The 19,439-nt window shown below is 41.7% G+C and overlaps 1 protein-coding gene across 7 annotated transcripts in view; it reads right to left on the bottom strand.

The window, feature by feature from the left end:
• The window catches only part of eps8a (EGFR pathway substrate 8a, signaling adaptor), a 92,887-nt gene that overhangs the window by 20,018 nt on the left and 53,430 nt on the right, over positions 1-19,439 (bottom strand). For 3 of the 7 annotated variants that reach the window (XM_080421580.1, XM_080421579.1, XM_080421581.1), the window contains exons 3-18: positions 16,078-16,151; positions 13,615-13,662; positions 11,266-11,333; positions 10,602-10,694; positions 10,445-10,513; positions 10,161-10,310; positions 9,691-9,773; positions 9,252-9,388; positions 8,871-8,930; positions 7,547-7,620; positions 5,441-5,567; positions 4,414-4,502; positions 3,975-4,049; positions 2,719-2,864; positions 2,003-2,162; positions 1,303-1,442 (exon numbers count right to left, since the gene is read on the bottom strand). In XM_080421580.1, coding sequence (XP_080277706.1) covers positions 1,303-1,442; positions 2,003-2,162; positions 2,719-2,864; positions 3,975-4,049; positions 4,414-4,502; positions 5,441-5,567; positions 7,547-7,620; positions 8,871-8,930; positions 9,252-9,388; positions 9,691-9,773; positions 10,161-10,310; positions 10,445-10,513; positions 10,602-10,694; positions 11,266-11,333; positions 13,615-13,662; positions 16,078-16,151 — 1,593 coding nt within the window. The remainder of the gene's footprint in view (positions 1-1,302; positions 1,443-2,002; positions 2,163-2,718; positions 2,865-3,974; positions 4,050-4,413; positions 4,503-5,440; positions 5,568-7,546; positions 7,621-8,870; positions 8,931-9,251; positions 9,389-9,690; positions 9,774-10,160; positions 10,311-10,444; positions 10,514-10,601; positions 10,695-11,265; positions 11,334-13,614; positions 13,663-16,077; positions 16,152-19,439) is intronic. The other 4 variants (XM_080421584.1, XM_080421583.1, XM_080421582.1 and 1 more) reach the window with 4 other exon arrangements.

The raw sequence follows: 19,439 nt of genomic DNA, 5'->3' as shown, positions 1-19,439 counted from the left end.
TATATCGTATTTTACAATGATGGTGTACAAAAATAGCGAATATAGCTGATCTACAAGCTGACAACATGTGACAATGCCACATGTTGTGAGCTTGTTAGATCTACAATTTTTCAAGTTATTTTTATTTATCATTCATTAATCCTAATCAAGGCAAAGGTTATGAAATAATCGCCCAGGCCCTACACAGCAGTCAACTAGGTTGGAACAATATAGAGTACTAAAGTCCTGACGTCACTCCGTTATCCCCTGGGCTGAGTCATGGAAGTATTTTCTGTATTGACGACACCATAGGGTAGGGATGGGTATTGGCAACAATCTCACGATACGATACGTATCACGATACTTGGGTCACGATACGATTATATTGCGATACGCATCACGATACTTGGGTCGTATCACGATATTGTGATATATTGCGATATATTGCGATATATTGTGATATATTGCGATATTGCGATATATACATATATCACAACTACATATTGTTTATATATACACTACATATTGAGTAGCTGCAGATCTGTGATAGGTTCTTTGAATGTTTTTCATAAAGCCTGTATCTGAAAAAGCAAAAAATAAATTAAAAATAAATTTAAAAAAAAACTTTTTTTTTAAATCGCGATATTGATACTGGAGTATCGATACAGTATCGCGAAATAAAATATCGCGATATATCGCGATATCGATAATATTGCCCATCCCTACCATAGGGTCATCTTAGCATCGTGTCATATAAGAACTGTGTTCCAAAGATAAACAAATCAGCCTGGCGATTCTGTCCAGTATGTGACTCTGTCTCATTTATGGAGTTACATTTGATAACGTCTGTGTTTGGAGAAAATATAATTAATCCCCAATATCTCTGCTGTCTAAAAATAATGTTTTTAGAACAATACAATACTGCCTCATAAAAGTTGGTATGGTGACTTTATACATTGTCAGATACTTGAATTTGTCCTTAAATTATCATCACTTTACCCAAATCCAGCTCAAGTGGAGTTAGGAGGTTTTTGACCAAAAATGTGGATTGATGTTCAATAGCACGTGGCCCTGGGGTGTAGCGGCCTCTAGTGGCAGTGACGTCAGACATCGGTTCTCTATTGTCCAAGAAGACAAGAAGTATAAGGCAAAGAATATGAAATAGATAGAACCAAGACGAATTTAGAAGAATTAGCCTCATGTGTCAAACACAGATTAAGCCAGTTCAGAGAGAGAGGAGGAGTTATTAAGACAGTAAAGTGGGATCGGTTCTCCATGGCGTGCTGTGCCGCCTGGTCCACAGACCCAGGCGGCGGGGGTTACCTAGCATCTACGTGGCGGCTGACAGCGTGCTTAAAGGCCGCCACGGCCAGGTCCTGGTCCAGCATGGTCATGGGCTTGTAGGACGTGTTAGTGAACGCGTACCCGTCTGCCGAGGGGAAGCTCTGCAGAGCCGGCAGTTGCTGAAATGAAAAAGAGAGACAATTCAAACTGTTTGAATTAGGCCTATAGGGTCACGATACGAAACGTGTTGATTGGAACATCCGTCCTTGAAATAGGCTCTATGCACAGGCAGCCATATTGGAAACAAATTGGGCCTATTCCTTACTTTTCTACCTTCACAGGTGTTACCATTTACCAATTATACCAGTGGAGGCTCTGTTCCATTTAGTGCAGCACAGTGGTTCTCAAACTTTTTAATTTCAAGGACCCCCATTACTCAGAGTGTACAGATGGAACGGGTCCATTTGTACACTCAGAGTTACACACCTGTAAGGGGCCATTGGAATCCCCTCAAGGAACCATGAGGGTCCCCTGGACCCCAATTTGAGACCCACTGGTGTAGCAGAGTCTTTCCAGTGAGCCAACATGCTCAATATTCAGCACCCTGACTCTGTTTGACCAGAATGGAACAGAGCCTTCATTAGTGTCATTGGTGAAGAAAGTAAGGATTTATTTCCAATATGCCTGCTGTGCATAGAGCCTATTAAAGAGGTTGGGAATGACTGAAATAATGTGTCACCTCCTCCCGTCTCTGGATCTCAGCGTGGGCGATAGTTTCAGCTATCTGGCTCAGCTCCTGCTCACGGGACGGACCCAGGTAGGCCAACACGGGAGGCTCCCATCCGTCCCGGAAGTGCAGCGTGCACGGAGGAAAGTACTGCTCTTTGGGCCACTCCAACCTGGGAACAAAACAAAACAAAAAAATCACCTTCACTGTAGTTCACCCATTTTTACAAAAATGTGCAAAGTGAACTGAAGACACACTTTTCTATTCAGGGAATCGCTGAATAGACACACGTCCTCATTTATTAATTGCTTACTGTTTATTTGTACACTGTACATTTCACTTTTTACGCTATAACTGGTAGTAGGGTATTGCAATTTTATATTTATATTTATGCTATTCCAGTTTATTGTCTCCGCCAGGCCGAAGGCATGGTGGAGAGTATGTTTTACCCTCTGTCCGTCCGTGTGTGTGTGTCCGTCCGCTCACAGCTAACATTGGTCAAGCTTCACGTGACATCACAATATGTAATATAAATAGGTAAGACAGGATTAATCAGGAACAGTACTTTCTTTTACCACCTCGCCTGGCGGAGACCTGTGCTCCGAGGAGCACATTTTCTAGTTTAACATTTGAGTTCCTCAAATTTTTGTTGTTTTCCTTTTAGAAAAAAATAAAATAAAAAAAGGGAACATGTATCAAAAAGAAATGCATCTCTTATGCTGGCACACCTGCATTTGGTCCAGCCGTCACCCAGAGTCACCCACACGTGCTTCTCCTCTGCAAGGAGCGATGATTGGAGGAAGTCGATGGTCTCCCTGCTCAACAGTGGAACCACCACGCTCCTAGCTAGTTCCACACTGGATGTCTGGATCACCTGCGCGTGCGCACACACACACACACACACATGCACACACACACACACACACACACACACACGTGTTAATTTTGTCAACTAAAACTATGACGATTTTTTTTTTTTTTTATGTTTTACATCTACTAACTTGTTTCACTGATGAAAAGGAAATAGAAACTAAGCTATGAAGACTAAAACTATGACTAATTATATCAACAAATAAAAACTAGACTAAAATGTTAGGGAGGGACTAGTGGAGAAGAGATCCAGTAGAACTAAGACAAGTCATTTCATGCTTGGTGCCGCGCTCCGAAAATAGCCGATCTACAAGCTCACAACGTGTCGCGCTCGCGTTGTGAACTTGTAGATCGGCTATTATAGGCACACAGCTAAGTAGAAATCATGCACTACGGCCCACCAAAATACATTTTTGTCGAATAAAAAAAAACTGCAGATTTTGTCGAATAAAATCGTATGATATTTAGTCAACTAAAACATTTCAGGTGACTAAAATATGACTTAAACTAAATGGACACACACACACACACACACACACACACACACACACACACACACACACACACACACACACACACACACACACACACACACACACACACACACACACACACACACACACACACACACACACACACACACACACACACACACACACACACACACACACACACGTAGTTGAGTGCATAATAACTGCACGTGGTGGACAAAGCACTCAAACCCCAAGTACTTGAGTCAAATTAGAGATACTAATGGTCAAATATTACTCAACTACAAGTGAAAGTTGCTCTGTCAAATTTTGTCCAATCCTTTATGGTAGAGTATGTTCATACAATATAACTTATACAATCAGGGGGGTTGTATTTGGTCTCCCTGCTTCTATTGAGACATTTAGATCCTGTGTCTAGGTTTGTGTCTAGGTTTTTGGATACGACCTTTGGCACAATCCTGTTTCTGGTTTGACACGAATTTTGACCCCTGAGCCAAGCTCTATTAGCTCAGTGGTAAAAATAAATGTCAGCACCTGGCCTGCGCAGGAGACCCGGGTTCAAATCTGGGGTAGAACAGGAACGTTACATGGAGCAGCTTTAAGTGGCGGCCGTGGGGACCTACCATTCTCAGCGGAGTGAAGAGGAAGTGCACCAGGTCAAGGGCACTTGGGTTCTGAATGTGCTCCCTCAGTTTGCCCTGTAGGTGACAGCAAAACACCGGGAAATTAATTCACGCATAAATATGAACAGAAAAGGCTGCACCAGCTGACATACAATTTACAATTTAGCATTTAGCAAGATGCTCTTTATCCAGAGTGACTTACAATAAACAAGGTAAACACACACTTCAAATGCAGAGAGACAGTGTAGTGCCTCAGTAAACTAGGATCAAAGGTAAACCAAGACCATAGTATCAATCTAAAGTTAAACCAAGACCCTAGTATCAATCTAAAGTTAAACCAAGACCCTAGTATCAATCTAAAGTTAAACAATATAATATCAACAAATCATCTGTAAATTGAAACTACAGTACACTAATTGCTCAGATATGAGGTTCTCACCAGCAGATTGAATGCGTGCTTGAATTTCTGGAGGCAGTCGACAAACTCCTCCTCACCTGGAGGCCTTGATCGTAGCGTTAGAACTCCCTCTGGTGGACAGAAATGTAAATGGCACATGTTGACCTTTGCTCAAGGGAAGCAAGCAACAGAGCAGTCAAATGACACCTATGATTGGCAGAGTGATCTATTTATTGCAAACAAAAGTCAACAAAAGAAACACAAAGTCGTGTCTGACAGCAATAATCATCTTCAATCACATTCTTTTGTTCTTCTGTAGTCGGTTTGTAGATGTATGTCTTTTATATAAGATAAGTTGGTATCACCTGTGTTTGTGTCAAGTAGGCCTGTCCCCGACTAAGGATTTCTATAGTCGAATCTGATTGGCCAATAGTTGCCTATAGTCGACTAATGCAACACCAAAAAATGCCAATCTCTCAGTCAAATCATGCAAAAAATATGTTATGCAATAGAGGAAGATTCCATTTGGGCTGTAGGGGTGCTTAATGTCTGATTAAACATAATACTTGCTTGGTTTCTCCCAATAAATCCTGATGTATATGCTATTTTTGGCAAACTATTAGTTCATTAATATAACAAACTAGGCCAATCTCTCCCAAAATTTTTTTAAAAGCTTTTCTTTTTTTTTTCTCCATAATTCGACTAAGAGATTGTCAGTCGACTCAGACAACCCTCGACTGATTAGTCGACTATTAAAATAATCGAGGTCAAGTAATAATAATAATAATTTGGTCCCCAGTCCTTGGGGTGTTGTTTTGTCACTGTATATTTGCACTTACTTATCCTCTGCATTTTACCCTTCCTATAACTACTAGGAGCAGTGAACAGCATACTAGTGCGGCGCTCGGGGAGCAATTAGGGGTTAAGAGTCTTGCTCAGAGACACACATAGACACATTGCTGGCATGGCCTGGCCTGGAATCGTACCTTCGACAACCAGGGGCTCTGGCTCCCCAGGTGGGCTCACTAACCACTCAGCTAATGGCCGCCCCATAAGAGTCCAAACTCACCTCCTGGACTCTTCTTTTTCCCTTTTTTGGATTTCTTCCTCTTGGAGAGCTCGTTGTAGGCCTCGGCAGCTTTCTGAAGTTTGGTGACAAAGAACTCGATGTCGTCCAGGATGTGGTTGAGGATTTGCTGGAAAAAACAACAATGATAATCTTTGTTTTAATAGACACCACCTAGTCATGTTTACTATGAAAACACCAGGCTATCTGGAGCCCTTTCCAAAAGTAAGACAATCCAGACGCCACAAGAATCCATGGTATGAGGCGGCAGTGGCTCAGGAGGTAGAGCGACCACTTGGGAATCGGAAAAGGTTCCCTGTTTGATCCCGGGCTCCCCATGAGTTAGTGTTGACTAAGACCCATAACGCCTCAAGACCGGGAAAGCATCTGTCATTTTAGATTTGAAGCACTTTAACCATTATCTTACACTTTGGCTATTCAAAAATAGAAGATATACAAGCTCATAGCACGGCACCTAAATCTGCTATTTTTGAAAAATAATGAACATTTGTGCAAATCTTTGAATATATATATATTTTTAAAGCGAACATTTGTAACTCAAATCTTTGCTTCTAGGGGTCCCTGGAAATAAATATTTTGAGATGGGGGGCCAAAATACAGATAATTTTGGGTGGTCCTTGACATGATATGATATTTAGCAACATACGTTTTTCAGAAACCAGTTAGGATTTAGAAGACATTTGTAGATGTGTTCCCGGATTGAATGGATTAAGTTATTGTACAACAACATGTTTTTAATCTTTTAGGCGTTGAGTTGAAGTTCCTAAGAATCTTACAATGAGTCAGCAAGTAGGAGTTGACTTGACTTCTGGACCTCAAGCATCTCAAGACACTTACAGGGATCACACCTGCTCCCATCTGACTACAGGACTGGGTCCCTGACCGACCGCTATGTTCATGGTTTACCTGGGATCCTAGTTTCTTGAGGCACTCGGTGGTGGAAAAAGTACTCAAATGTTTTACTTAAGTAAAAGTATCAATACTGCAATGTAAAAGTACTCTGTTACAAGTAAAAGTCCGGAATTCAAAATTTACTTGAGTAAAAGTACAAAAGTATTGGTATCAAAATGTGCTTAAAGTACCAAAAGTAAAAGTACTAAAATGTTTGAAAATAGCAGATCTACAAGCTCACAACACGTCGCTGCGACGCGTTGTGAGCTTGTAGATCGGCTATTTTCAAATAGCCTCGGTATAAAATAGGGCTAAAGTGGTTAATGTATGTTTTATAATGTAATAATTTACATCTGCAAAGTAACTAGTAACTAAAGGTTTCAAATAATTGTAGTGGAGTAAAAGTACAATATTTTCCTCTGATATGTAGTGAAGTAGAAGTAAAAGTATAGACAATTGGAAATACTCCAAAAGTACCTCAAAATTGTACTTAAGTACAGTACATGAATACATGTACTTAGTTACTTTACACCACTGGAGGCACTACACTCTCTCAGCATGAATGTGATTATTTACTCACTTATTGTAAGTCGCTCTGGATGAGAGCGTCTGGTAAATGCCTACATTGTACATTTTTACTCTGAGAGAGCACAAGCTCTCAGAGTTACAGAACAATTAAAGCGCTGCCTTTGTGGAACCCAAGCTACCCGACATGTGTAACCTTTGTTTTAACTTCTTGTGCAACATTAAGACTTTTTTTTTAATCATGTATTTACTCTGATTTGCTTATGATAAGCCAAGCAAGGTGACTTTATCCAATGATTAAACTTCATCAAACAAACCACATTAATCATTTATCAAGGCCATAACATTGGACTGGATTCTTATGTAACATGAGTTTCTCAGTCAGGTCACTTGCTTGCAAAATGCAATTACAAAAAAAACTTTATACATTGTCAGATACTTGAAAGATACACTATTGTTATGCATTTGTACTGTTGTTCACTGTTGTTGCATGCTTTTTTTTTTCATGGATATTTGGACTGCTAATGGATACCTTTTATGTATTTATCTTTCCTTTGAAGAACACTATGAAGTTTTGATTTGACCTTTTTCCTTTCCTCTGCTCCAAAACATGGCTGCTATCCAGCGTGATGGAAGTGGAGTATGAGAAGTGAACGGATTAGACTCACTCACCACGTCCCGATCCACCCGGGCCGCCGTCATCTCCGGACACACACCCTCCTCCACGTACGGCCTCTGTTCGTTGTCTGGTGACAAAGACAACAGGGAGATTAGCCTATCTATGCGTTCTGCTGCTGTGGAACTATTGGATGAAATAGGGTGACCATATTCTGAATTCCCAAAAAGAGGACACTTCACGCATGCTTTTCGGGTACGTAACTTTTTTGGGGGGGTTTTGTTACCTTATTTCGGTTCATTCGGTACAAAAAATGTGTGTCTCAGCCTGTCAGCAGTGTTGCCAAGTCTCGTGAGAGAAATAAGGAAACATACCTCCAAAAACAAGTCAGAAAAACAAGCCAAATCTTGTCCAGAAGTTGTGGTAAATAAGCGGACATGGCAACACTACGATTCTGGCGTCTGAGAGTATCTAAGCAGCTCATTGGCTCATTTACTCATGACACGACCAATGAGACTCTCAAAACCCCGGACATTTGAAGGATTTTATAAACGCCCCCGGACAGGCCGGACAGCCCCCCAAAAGAGAACATGTCCGGGAAAAAGAGGACATATGGTCACCCTAGATGAAATAAACAGGTTGGACAACAATAACACTGGTGTTTGGGCTCCATGCTGAGCATTTTTTAACCCATTAAAACCGGGAAAGCATCGGAGTCATTCTTGATTTTTAAGTTTGGCTATTCAAAAATAACAGATATACAAGCTCACAGCGGAGACCTGTAAGATCAAGATGTAAAGCTGCGAGCAATTTTTGAATATTTTTGAAAAGTCTTTGAAAGTGTGAGAACTACTGATTTAGAAGGCCTTTATTTGTAAGATGTCAAATAATTGACGCAGTAAAGTGTGAGTAAAGTGTAGAGTCTACACAATGTCCAGTGTTAATTTCGTCGGCTAAAACTATGACGAAACATGTTTGTCAACTACCTTTTTTCACTGACGAAAACTGAACAAAAACTAAATAAGAACTAAGCTATAATAATGACTAAATATATTTCTTCAACAAATAAAAACAAGAATAAACTGTTAGGGAGGGACTAGTGGAGAAGAGATCCAGTAGAACTAAGACAAGTCATTTTATGCTTGTTTGCGGTGGGTGTCACACTCTGAAAATAGCTGATCTACAAGCTCACAATCAGATCAGCTTAATTTTGTCATTGTTCACAGATACAATACAAGTTACAATGAAATGTCATGGGCCGCAGCAACTTAGTTGCGCAGCCACTGTCTGCGACGCCTTGTGAGCTTGTAGATCGGCTTTTTTCCGGCACACAGCTAAGTATAAATCAAGCATTACGATGAAATGACCAAACCTGCCTACCGATGATGTCACTGGTAGGCGGGTTTCTGAACTGTCCACAGCCCTCCTCTGAGACACAGACTGAGTAGACAAAAATGGTGCCACATTATAACGAGCATTAGTGAGGACCAATTATATGTAGATGGGTTGAAAATGGGTGAAGTCGTCCTTTAACGTAATGCTAGGTTCTAAATAGGGAAATAAAAACAATTGTATTTAGTGTTTAAGAAGTTATACTTTCAAGAATAGCAGATCTACAAGCTCACAATTGTGAGCTAGTAGATCTGATATTTTTATATTGTTTTTATACTGTATATACAGTATATATATATATGTTTTAAATGATGATTAACCCTTCGTAGTCGGAGGAGAGGTTCTGATTGTGACATGATGTAAACTCACAGTCTTGCTGCTCGCTGGCCCAGGCCGACCAGGCGGCCACTCTGCCCTTCACATCCACCTGGCTGACGGAGGGGGGGGGCTCCGGGGCGGGGGCAGCGGGGGGCGGCGGAATGACCCCGTCACTCTTCAGGATCATTCTGGGACAACATGGGAGAGAGAGAAGGGACCGGTCCGTTCACACCATGAACCCACGAGGTCAGCAACTTAACTCACTGGAAAAGATACTGGGGGCTTACGTGTCGCGTGTAAGCCCAATACAATCCTTGGTTTTCATTTAAATCAATGTTTATAAAAAGGGCAAAGGATCATTTTAAATGCTGAAATTGTGAAAAAAAGAAAGAAAGAAACAGTATTATTGTGTGGGCCTATAATAAGCCTAATAAACAGCATCATCCTTGTATTGTAAACAGTGTAACAGGTGTTTTGACAGAACACTTACTTCAGTGCTTCTGGTCTCTTCTTGACCTTGCCGCCTTTGGCATCAACCATGGCACTTTCAATATCTGCATGGATCAGATTCGCCTGGCAGAAAGTCAAAGATCATTTGGTTTATACACCTACTTAAGATACTGTTAACGCAAGAAACACGAGGCACCAGAAGTTCTATTAACCACTAGTTGATCTAAAAGCTTGTAGATATTTAAAAAAAGGAAACATGATTTTTTAGATTTAGAAAATTTGCTAATGTGGTTCAACTTAAACTCCTCAGGTGAGTAAGACCATTCGCTGGTCGAAACATTGTCTTATTTTGCATATTAAAGTTTTCTCAGAGCAGCAGCTTTGGCTGCCTGTGCGGACTTATTTTTTCTTACATATGTTGACTTTTTGTCCTGCACCAGACCAGACACGGATGTGAGGATGTGCGATAATAACAATTCCTTTTGAATACGTCATGTGCCTGTACTGTACCTTAATGTCTTCACACTGGAAGAGGTGCAGGTCGGGTTTGCCCTGACCCGGCTCTTTGCACACCAGAGCCAGGATGGAGTCGTAGCTGCAAGCGTTCATCACAGCCTGACAGTGCTGGATGGTCCCTATGGGGAAGTTCTCCAACTCGTTCTGAAAACAACACACACACACCTGAATGAAAAACAGCCACAGGTTTCAAGGACCAGAATCTACAACCCACAGTGTTAGCTTTTAGGATAGAAAATGCACCACACATGCATGTCCTCTCTCTCTCTCTCTCTCACCTTGGTCTCCTGGTCATGGAGGCTGACCGCCTTGTCCTCCACCTGCAGCAGCATGTCCTGCGTCCACACCTTCACATCAAACCAAACTTTATTTGTTTGTCACATTTAAAACAAGCTGCCATTTAAAACAAAAACAATGTCCAGCAGGTCCACACACCTTGCCCTTGGCGTCCAGGAGGCGGAGTTTCCGGATGCCGTCCTCTATGGTGATCATGCCGTCCTTGCGGTCCAACACGAAGGTGGTCAGGTGCTGGGGAGACAGAACCATTACGTGCCTTCTTCTCTCATCACGCTTTTACAACAGTAGTTTATAAACCAGGGCATTTTACGGGGGGTTGCTGCCAGATGAGGACCCCTGGAATCGTCACAAGTTGTCATACATTACGTCAGTGGTTCTCAAAGTGGGGTCCGGGGACCCCCAGGGGTCCTTGAGGGGGTTCCCAGCAAAATAACAGCAGTTTAACCACTACTTTAACCCTAAATACATTGGCTATTTGAAAATAGCCAATCTATAGGCTTATAGATCTGCTCAAAAAATAAAACAATCTTGAAAAATGTTGAAACATCTGGATAATATTTTTGAAACATTTCTCTACAAAAATCTTGTATGGGGGTCACTCACTCACTCATGTATTCGCTCATTCATGTATTCATTCATGTATTCATTCATGTATTCATTCATGTATTCATTCATGTATTCATTCATGTATTAATTCATTCATTCATGTATTCATTCATTCATTCATGTATTAATTCATTCATTCATGTATGTATTCATTCATGTATTCATTCAGTGGTGGAAGCAGCTTGACTCCACCTACCTCCACATGGTACTGTGACGTGTCAGTCAGGCTGTTGATGCTAGTTTTGGTGTAGTGTTTCCTTTGCTCTGAGGACACACACACACACACACACACACACACACACACACACACACACACACACACACACGCACAACAGCATTTAATACACTTACTGTACAACACGGTACACCAGTGGTTCTCAAACATTTTTAACTCCAAGGTCCCCCCCCCCCGATAACATACCAGTAAGGGTCCATTTGGTTCCATTTGTACACTCTCAGAGTGACAGACCTGTAAGGGTCCATTTGGAACCCCCTCAAGGAACCGTGAGAGTCCCTGGACCCCACACTTTGAGAACCACTGGAGTATAATATACATTATTGTGTTCATTATGGTATCAAATGTAATCATGAACTTTTACAGGGAAACTGTGGGATTTCAGGGAGTAAATAAACACTGCAGCACTCAAGGAGAATCCATTGACAAGAGTGGAACTCACACACTGACACTACAGATACAGACTACAGGTACAGACTATACAACTCTACAGCTCTGCAGTCAGCCGTACGTCAAATCATGTTGTGTCACCTGCACACTTAACGGACAATGTTCCAGATTTGTCAACCTAAATCCAATTGTTCTGATGTGAGGAGATCAAACAAAATAGTGAGGTAAAAATTAATTACATGTATGTCATATTACGGTACGTAAATATGTAAATCTTGCCCTCTAAGATAAAGTATGTCACAAGGAATATCCATTTCCATTAGGACATATTGAAAATAACTTGACATTTAAGCAGAAGTGATGTTGATAAATTCCAAATATTATCAAAGTATTCTGCGGCACCCACTAGGAGAAACCCTGATGTGCAGGGTCATTTTCACCACAATATAATTATTATTGATTTACTCGCATGAGAACATGGGAGTTCTCTCAATAATTGTCCTTTAAACCCTCCACATGACCATGCAGGGAAAAAGATAATACTACGCACCGTCTGCAAAGCTGATTGGCTGAGAGAGGGATCTTTGGGTTCATTAAAGGACAGTGATCAATGAGGCTAAACTAAAACAGTTGGCAAAAAGCTACTGCTGCTCAGTGTGAGACTACTGCACATGTTGTCACAAACACACACACACACACACACACACACACACACACACACACACACACACACACACACAATAATTACAGATGCCACATATTGAGTAACAGGAGGGAGACGGACATCAGGGATTGGGTTACTGGCAGTTAAGGACAGGTGGGAGGAGGAGGAGAGGAGAACCGGTCCATCTACTTTAAGGACGGCACGCTCTCCGGGCGTCACTTACTCGATTCTTGTGGAAAGAAGCCGTGATCCCCTTGGTCCATGGAAAGGTTAAAGTAGCCTATGTAGCGATGCAAAGTTACTGCATTACTGTTTAGCCACTCGAAACCTACAGCATCCCTATTCTGGGACATTTGTCAAAAAAATTGTCGATCTACAAGCTCGCAAAGTATCACACTCACAACGTGTCTTAATGCAACGCGTTGTGAGCTTGTAGATCAGCTATTTTTGGCAAAGAGATGTTGTGTAGAGGGAAAAAGACTAGACCAAGTACAGATCCGACCTCAGTCAAGTTTACTAAGTATAGAGGGTTTAAGAGGTTAGCTTGAAATGTTCAAATCACATATAGTGGTAAAAAAAAAAAAAAAAAACTCTAAAGGCCAACTTAGACTTATGTATTGGTTTTGTAAGACACTGCAGTAGGAGAAATACAAATGACAAACGGTTGTCATCGGGGCAAACTGGCTTCCAGTTACACCTGTGACCTGTCACCCATCACACGAATGAGCATGCCTGCTGTCACCAACACCAAGTAATATGTACATTATGCAACATTGTGTTACGCTCATTAGAAACCGATCCCATCAACACGCTGATCTGTGGTGTTCGTACAGGCCTCTATACTGTGTGGTTGAGCATGTTTGTTCTTGCGGTATCCGGGAACAGAAATGTGAATTTGTTTGACTTGCTTCAGAGCAGAGGGGGAGTCAGTGCAGCTTGTGCCTGGCACAGCCATCCTCTCAGGGGGAAAGAGCACCCAGTGTCACGCAAAGAGACGGGGACTCAAAGATGAAGGCAGAACCAGACTAGCCCGGTAAATCTCATTTGCAAATGAGATTTCCGGAAGGGTTTACCAGGCTAGAACCAGACCAGATCTTCATCTTTGACCTTCAGAATCATCTACCATGATGATTGTGAACGCCCCTCCCCGCAACACCACACCACAGCACACAAAAACACATGCACCCCCCCAACCCAGAATAAACACACCCCCACACACCCACCCACCCACACACACACACACAGCTGGTGTCTACCTTTCTTCTTTTTGGCAGACGAGCGGAGGAAATACATTCCATCCGACCCTGTGAATTGTGGGAAATGTTTGGGAGGAGCAGAGAGATGGGTGAATGGATGATCAGGGAGATGAGAGGAGGACTATAACTCATCTCATCTTCATTCACACACACCGTTAACCAGATCCACTGACGACTTGTTAAGCGTGTGTGGAGGGGGGGGGGGGGGGCGGGGAGTGGGGGATGCATACAGTATCTAATGTCTGAGCACCCGATTTCTGAACCGTTTCTACCCGGCAACCATCAGACTTGTTGAGCGAGGCATGAACACTGCCTGCCTGAGGTGGGACTTTAACCATGTGAAATACAGTATGTGTTTCCATGCTGCACAAACTTAGCCTGGTAAACCCCCCCTCCCCACCCCCCCTCCGGAAATATACAAATGAGATTTCCGGAGGGGGGGGGGTGGTTTACCAGGCTAGCACAAACTGCTCTTTGGAACAGCACCTTAAGAAACATTGTAAATGGTAAATGGTGCATTTGTATAGCGCTTTTATCCAAAGCGCTTTACATAGATTGTGCATTACATTCACACATACATTCATACACCGATGGCGGAGGAAACCATGCAAGGCACCAACCTGCTCATCGGGAGCAATTAGGGGTTCAGCGTCTTGCTCAAGGACACTTCGACACTAACTCTGGGGGAGCCCCCCAGCCCGGGATCGAACTGGGAACCAGTTCACTCTACCCCTGAGCCACTGCCGCCCCCATTGTACCGGCAGCTAATTTTCTTTACCTGCATATGATGCTCTCGTCCAAATATTATGTACAGGTAATAGGTATATATCCAAAATGTCATGTTTCAAAAATTCTACACTATACACATACTGTACATATACTGTACTAGCTTTGTTTTATTTGTTTTCTATCTCTTTCCCTTTGCTCTCACTCTACCTATATCCTCACGATGGAGCGCGCACAATTTTAAAAAATATATTTCACTGCTTTACACCTGTTAAGACTGTGAGGTGACAAATAAAACTGATTCAGTACACGAGTTGAATGAAAGCAGGAGCTCCACAGTGTGGAGGACCAGTGCACCGGGAAGCGTTGACCCGCCTAAGAGCTTCTCAATACGGTGTGCATGAGGAGCTGCTACCTACCGTGGGCCGCGTAGGAAAACCCCTAAAGACACAAGCACACACACTGCCCTGCTGCCTGAGCGGCACTGCAGGCTTCCCAGCCAGAGGGGGGGGGGGGGCTGCGCTGGCCAATCGCGTACGAGGGGGGGGACCTGTGTGAAAACGTGTGAGCCAATCAGGAACAGGTGGGTGGGGAGGGAGGGGAGGCGTGGCCGACGGAGCCTAGCAACCGCCCCACGTTACCGTGGATACCAGGGTGGCTTCACCATGACAGTAAAGAAGGAACACATGTGTGTTGCTGTAAGACACACAATGACCCCCTAGCAAACACACGCTGGGGGCTATATATAAGGAGGGGAGGCCCGGCGAGGTAGCGAGGTAGATAGATAATAACAGATTGTGATTGTGGGGGGTTTATGGCCCCGGGAAGGAGTGGAGCTGCTCGCTGAAGATAAGACACATTGTGAGGTGAAACACCATGGCAGCAGAGCGTACGTACATGATACCTCCATGCTGTAAGGTGTGAGAAAACATTCTGCTCCAGGCCTGAGAAAACGAACGGAGGCACATCCTCACATTCACACAGGGATTAAAGCAAAAACAAATCTCATGACTGAACAAATTCGTTAAGGCCAATTCCCAATCTGAGATGTGTTGAAACAGCGTGATAGAATTCCTCCGCACTAGTGCTTGTGTTTCCAAAACAATTAGCACAATATGTAGAATTACATTTCTACTGTCCCTCTCCAGTTGTATATTCTAATTGTTCTTGCTGTTCTACATAGTTATACAGCCAACCAGTTGAAGAAATTGCAGATTGAGGCTTTAACCTTCGCTTTATTTACGAAATATCTGGGACCATTGTAATTTTATGGAAGATGGCATGCTTCTGAAAATGTATTCTATTGCTAGTTTGACCCATTCTAATTCGAATACTCTTTAATCTGAGAAAGAATGACTGAAAAATCGGTCATGGCGACTGAACTGTAATCCAAGCATTCGCCAAATAGCTCCGCAGTAATGAGCAATCTCTGCGAATTATGCTACACATATTAATGTCACAATTCCTGGTGGTTCTATAATAAGCTCAATCAAAGCCGTCATAACTGCAAGCTCAGCAATACCTATATATGATCTATATATTAAAACACCACAGTTGTTTTTTCGTTTCAGTACAGACATTTACAGTTGATTCAGAACGCTGCTGCTGGACTCCTTTTGTACTGTTGTTTCTTAATATCTTAATGCTCTAAATGTTTTATGTAAAGCACGTTGACTTGAATTGTTGATGTTGAAATGTGCCATACAAATTAACTTGTCTTGCCTTAGACATACTCACCATAAATAGCTTTAGCACTGGATTTGGGCTTGGCTTTATGCTGGGGGCGCTCAGGAGACCGTGAGCTATGGCCACTGGAGGGAGACAGAGAGAAAGAACAACATAAAGAATCACACAACAGTCTCTGATTTCTCTGAAGATTTGCACTTTATGCATGGATGCTTGTTTTCACTGCTTTTTACTCACTGCAAAAACAAACTAGAGATGAAAAATAGTTAATAGACTCACATTGCAGATCAACTCAAGTTAAATCATTACTGAACTTTTCCCATAATACATACATGTATAAACTTGTAGCATAAAGCTGCAATAGTTGTTTTTATTCAATTTTTTATCAGTGGTTAAGATCAGTGGTGGAAAAAGTACTCAGATATTTTACTTAAGTAAAAGTAGCAATACCACAATATAAAAGGCCTGTGTTCAAAATGTTACTTGAGTAAAAGTACAAAAGTATTGGCATCAAATATACTTAAAGTACCAAAAGTAAAAGTACTAAAATGTTTGAAAATAGCAGATCTACAAGCTCACAACGCGTCGCGATGCGACGCGTTGTGAGCTTGTAGATCGGCTATTTTCAAATAGCCTATGTATAAAATAGGGCTAAAGTGGTTAATGTATGTTTTATAATGTGATCATTTATATCTGCAAAGTAACTAGTAACTAAAGTTTTCAAATAATTGTAGTGGAGTAAAAGTACAATATTTGCCTCTGAGATGTAGTGGAGTAAAAGTAAAAGTATAGACAATTAGAAATACTCCAGTAAAGTAAGAATACCTCAAAATTGTACTTAAGTACAGTACTTGAGTAAATGTACTTAGTTACTTTACACCACTGGTTTAGATACATTCCTTTTCTCTTCATGCAGATGTGTTTCAGTATCACAACATACATGTATAAACTTGTAGCATAATTATTCAATTTTTTATCAGTGGTTCTCCACTGGTTTTGATCAAATGTATACCTTCCCTTAAGTCTCTCAACTCAATACACTAAGATGTATCCCTGCCCTTATAAACAACGCTCCCCCATTTACGTGAGTCCAAAGTGTCAGATACTGTGGGAATGAGTGAAGAAACTGTAGTCAACACTGTAACGATTATGTGTGTTTTCTGTGATGTCGTAACGCCTGTCTGTGCATATTTGCTTGCGAGTATCTTTGCTTACGTACAGTATTTTCCTCAGCTTAGGGTGGGATTCTGTAATGACACTATGATTACAGGCTATTGTACTCGTATGGTGTGCATATGTGTGCAGATAGACACACTAGTGTATGGAGGGCATGTGTGTAGATAGACACACTAGTGTATGGAGGGCATGTGTGTAGATAGACACACTAGTGTATGGTGTGCATATGTGTATGAACACAATAGTGTATGGTGTGCATGTGTGCAGATAGACACACGACTAGTGCATACATGGGCAACTGGCGGCCCGGGGGCCACATGCGGCCCCCACCTTCACTTAATGCGGCCCGCAGGTTAATATCGGAATAATGATATATTATTGATTTCAGCTGTTACAATTCCAAACATGCAAACATGACCCGCTTTAATTACTTCAGTCTATATTAGTAGCTTAATGACTAGTATAAAAATACTATCGTATTTTTTATGTCCTTTGTATTTAAGTTCATAAAGTTAACTCTTTCAGTGCCAAGAGTATTTTCATAAAGTACTCCCAAACTGCCAGGAATTTGCGTTTTTTTTTATTTTGTAATTTTGTAATTTTTCATTCAAATAAATGATCTGATTGGGGTTTTAAACCCATAATACAGTTCTACCAGTAGAGAGCAACAAATCGACACATTGATGATCTCGCTGGCTCACTCGCCCCCTCCCAAACAGGCTCACGTCATATCCGGTCAGAACCGGATGTTGACATTTTCGACAATCGTTGATCGCGCTAAATTACGATGCGATACACGACTACGATGACTGATCGTCACCCAGACCAAAGAGAGTAGACGTGGACCTCTCCGTTCGCTTTTTATACCGTGTGAAAAACCGTGACTTTCCCTATTCTGGCCGAAAATCACCGGAGAAAAACAACGTGACCCGGAAATGAATTATTTTTTTTTACATCCAGTTCCGGGTGAGTCTGATGTAGTCAGGAAGCGAAAGTGATCATGAAAAATAAACAGAATAACGCGACCACAGTCAAAAGTAAAAACTCGGGATTTCTCGTGCTGGCACTGAGGGTACTCGGGAAAAACTCGGGATATGTCGGGGCGTGGCACTGAGAGAGTTAACATACGTATAACAAAATGCATTTGAAATTAAATACAAATTTTACTTCAGGATTCCAATTAAAAAATAGCAACAAAAGAAATCAGGATTTCAATAAAAAAAATAGCAAAAATAGCAGATCTACAAGCTCAAAACCTATTTTTGCTACTTTTGTGTGACATAGAATGGCCCGACAATATATGCAATGTGGCCCTCTGGAGTGAGTGTGGAAATATACAAGTGGCCCTCTCCATCATCAAAGTTGCATCACCCCTGCACTAGTGTATGGTGTGCAACTGTGCAGATAGACACACTAGTGTATTGTGTGCAGATAGACACACTAGTGTATGGTGTGTATGCATATGTGCGTTGCCAGGTTATATATTTTTTTGCGTTGGTCATTATTCTTTTTTCTTTTTTTTGCAGTTAACAAAAAATGTTGTGTCAATTTTAGTTTTTCTAATTTAGTAATTTTTTGTTTGATAACTATGATAACCTTGGTGTGTGTTGCGTGGGAGCGCGGTGACTGGTGACACATTGGCGGGCGCTCAAGTGTCACCCGTGTGTCACCCATGCTAATGAGTTTTTTGACACTTGATATTTTCTCACGTTCCCCCAAAGCCGATTCCTATTGGTCGATGCATGAATTAATTAATAATGGATGGATTCCATTCACACAGCAGACAGACGGGCCTGAGCCGGAACCAACGCCTGTGCTTCCATACAGGAAATGGGAAGGCAGCTAATCAACACATCTTTACAGGAGACAGAAAGACACATGACGTTCATAGCGTTGTTTGTCTGTCCTGCAGTCAGAGCAGGGGACAGCTATTCAACTGGAGAGAACGCACCTAGGGGTGAGGCTGGGCAATGACCTGACAAATACAGTCTATCCAATAACCAACTTGTTATATTAGTAGACAAATTCAATGTCTATCTTAAGCCATTAAGACCTAGAACGCATCTGTGTAATTTTTTTATTTGAGCTACAGTAAAAGCATTATTTTACACTTGGCTATACTACAAAAATAGCAGATATACAAGCTTGTAGCGCCGCGCTACGAGCTTGTAGATCTGCTATTTTTTTTTAATCGTGAAAATGTGTGCAAATTTTTGAATATATATATTATTTTAAAG

Source organism: Gymnoscopelus braueri, assembly GCF_963280865.1.
Source record: "Gymnoscopelus braueri genome assembly, chromosome: 23".
Taxonomy (NCBI): domain Eukaryota; kingdom Metazoa; phylum Chordata; class Actinopteri; order Myctophiformes; family Myctophidae; genus Gymnoscopelus; species Gymnoscopelus braueri.
This window is presented reverse-complemented; position numbering and strand designations above follow the sequence as displayed.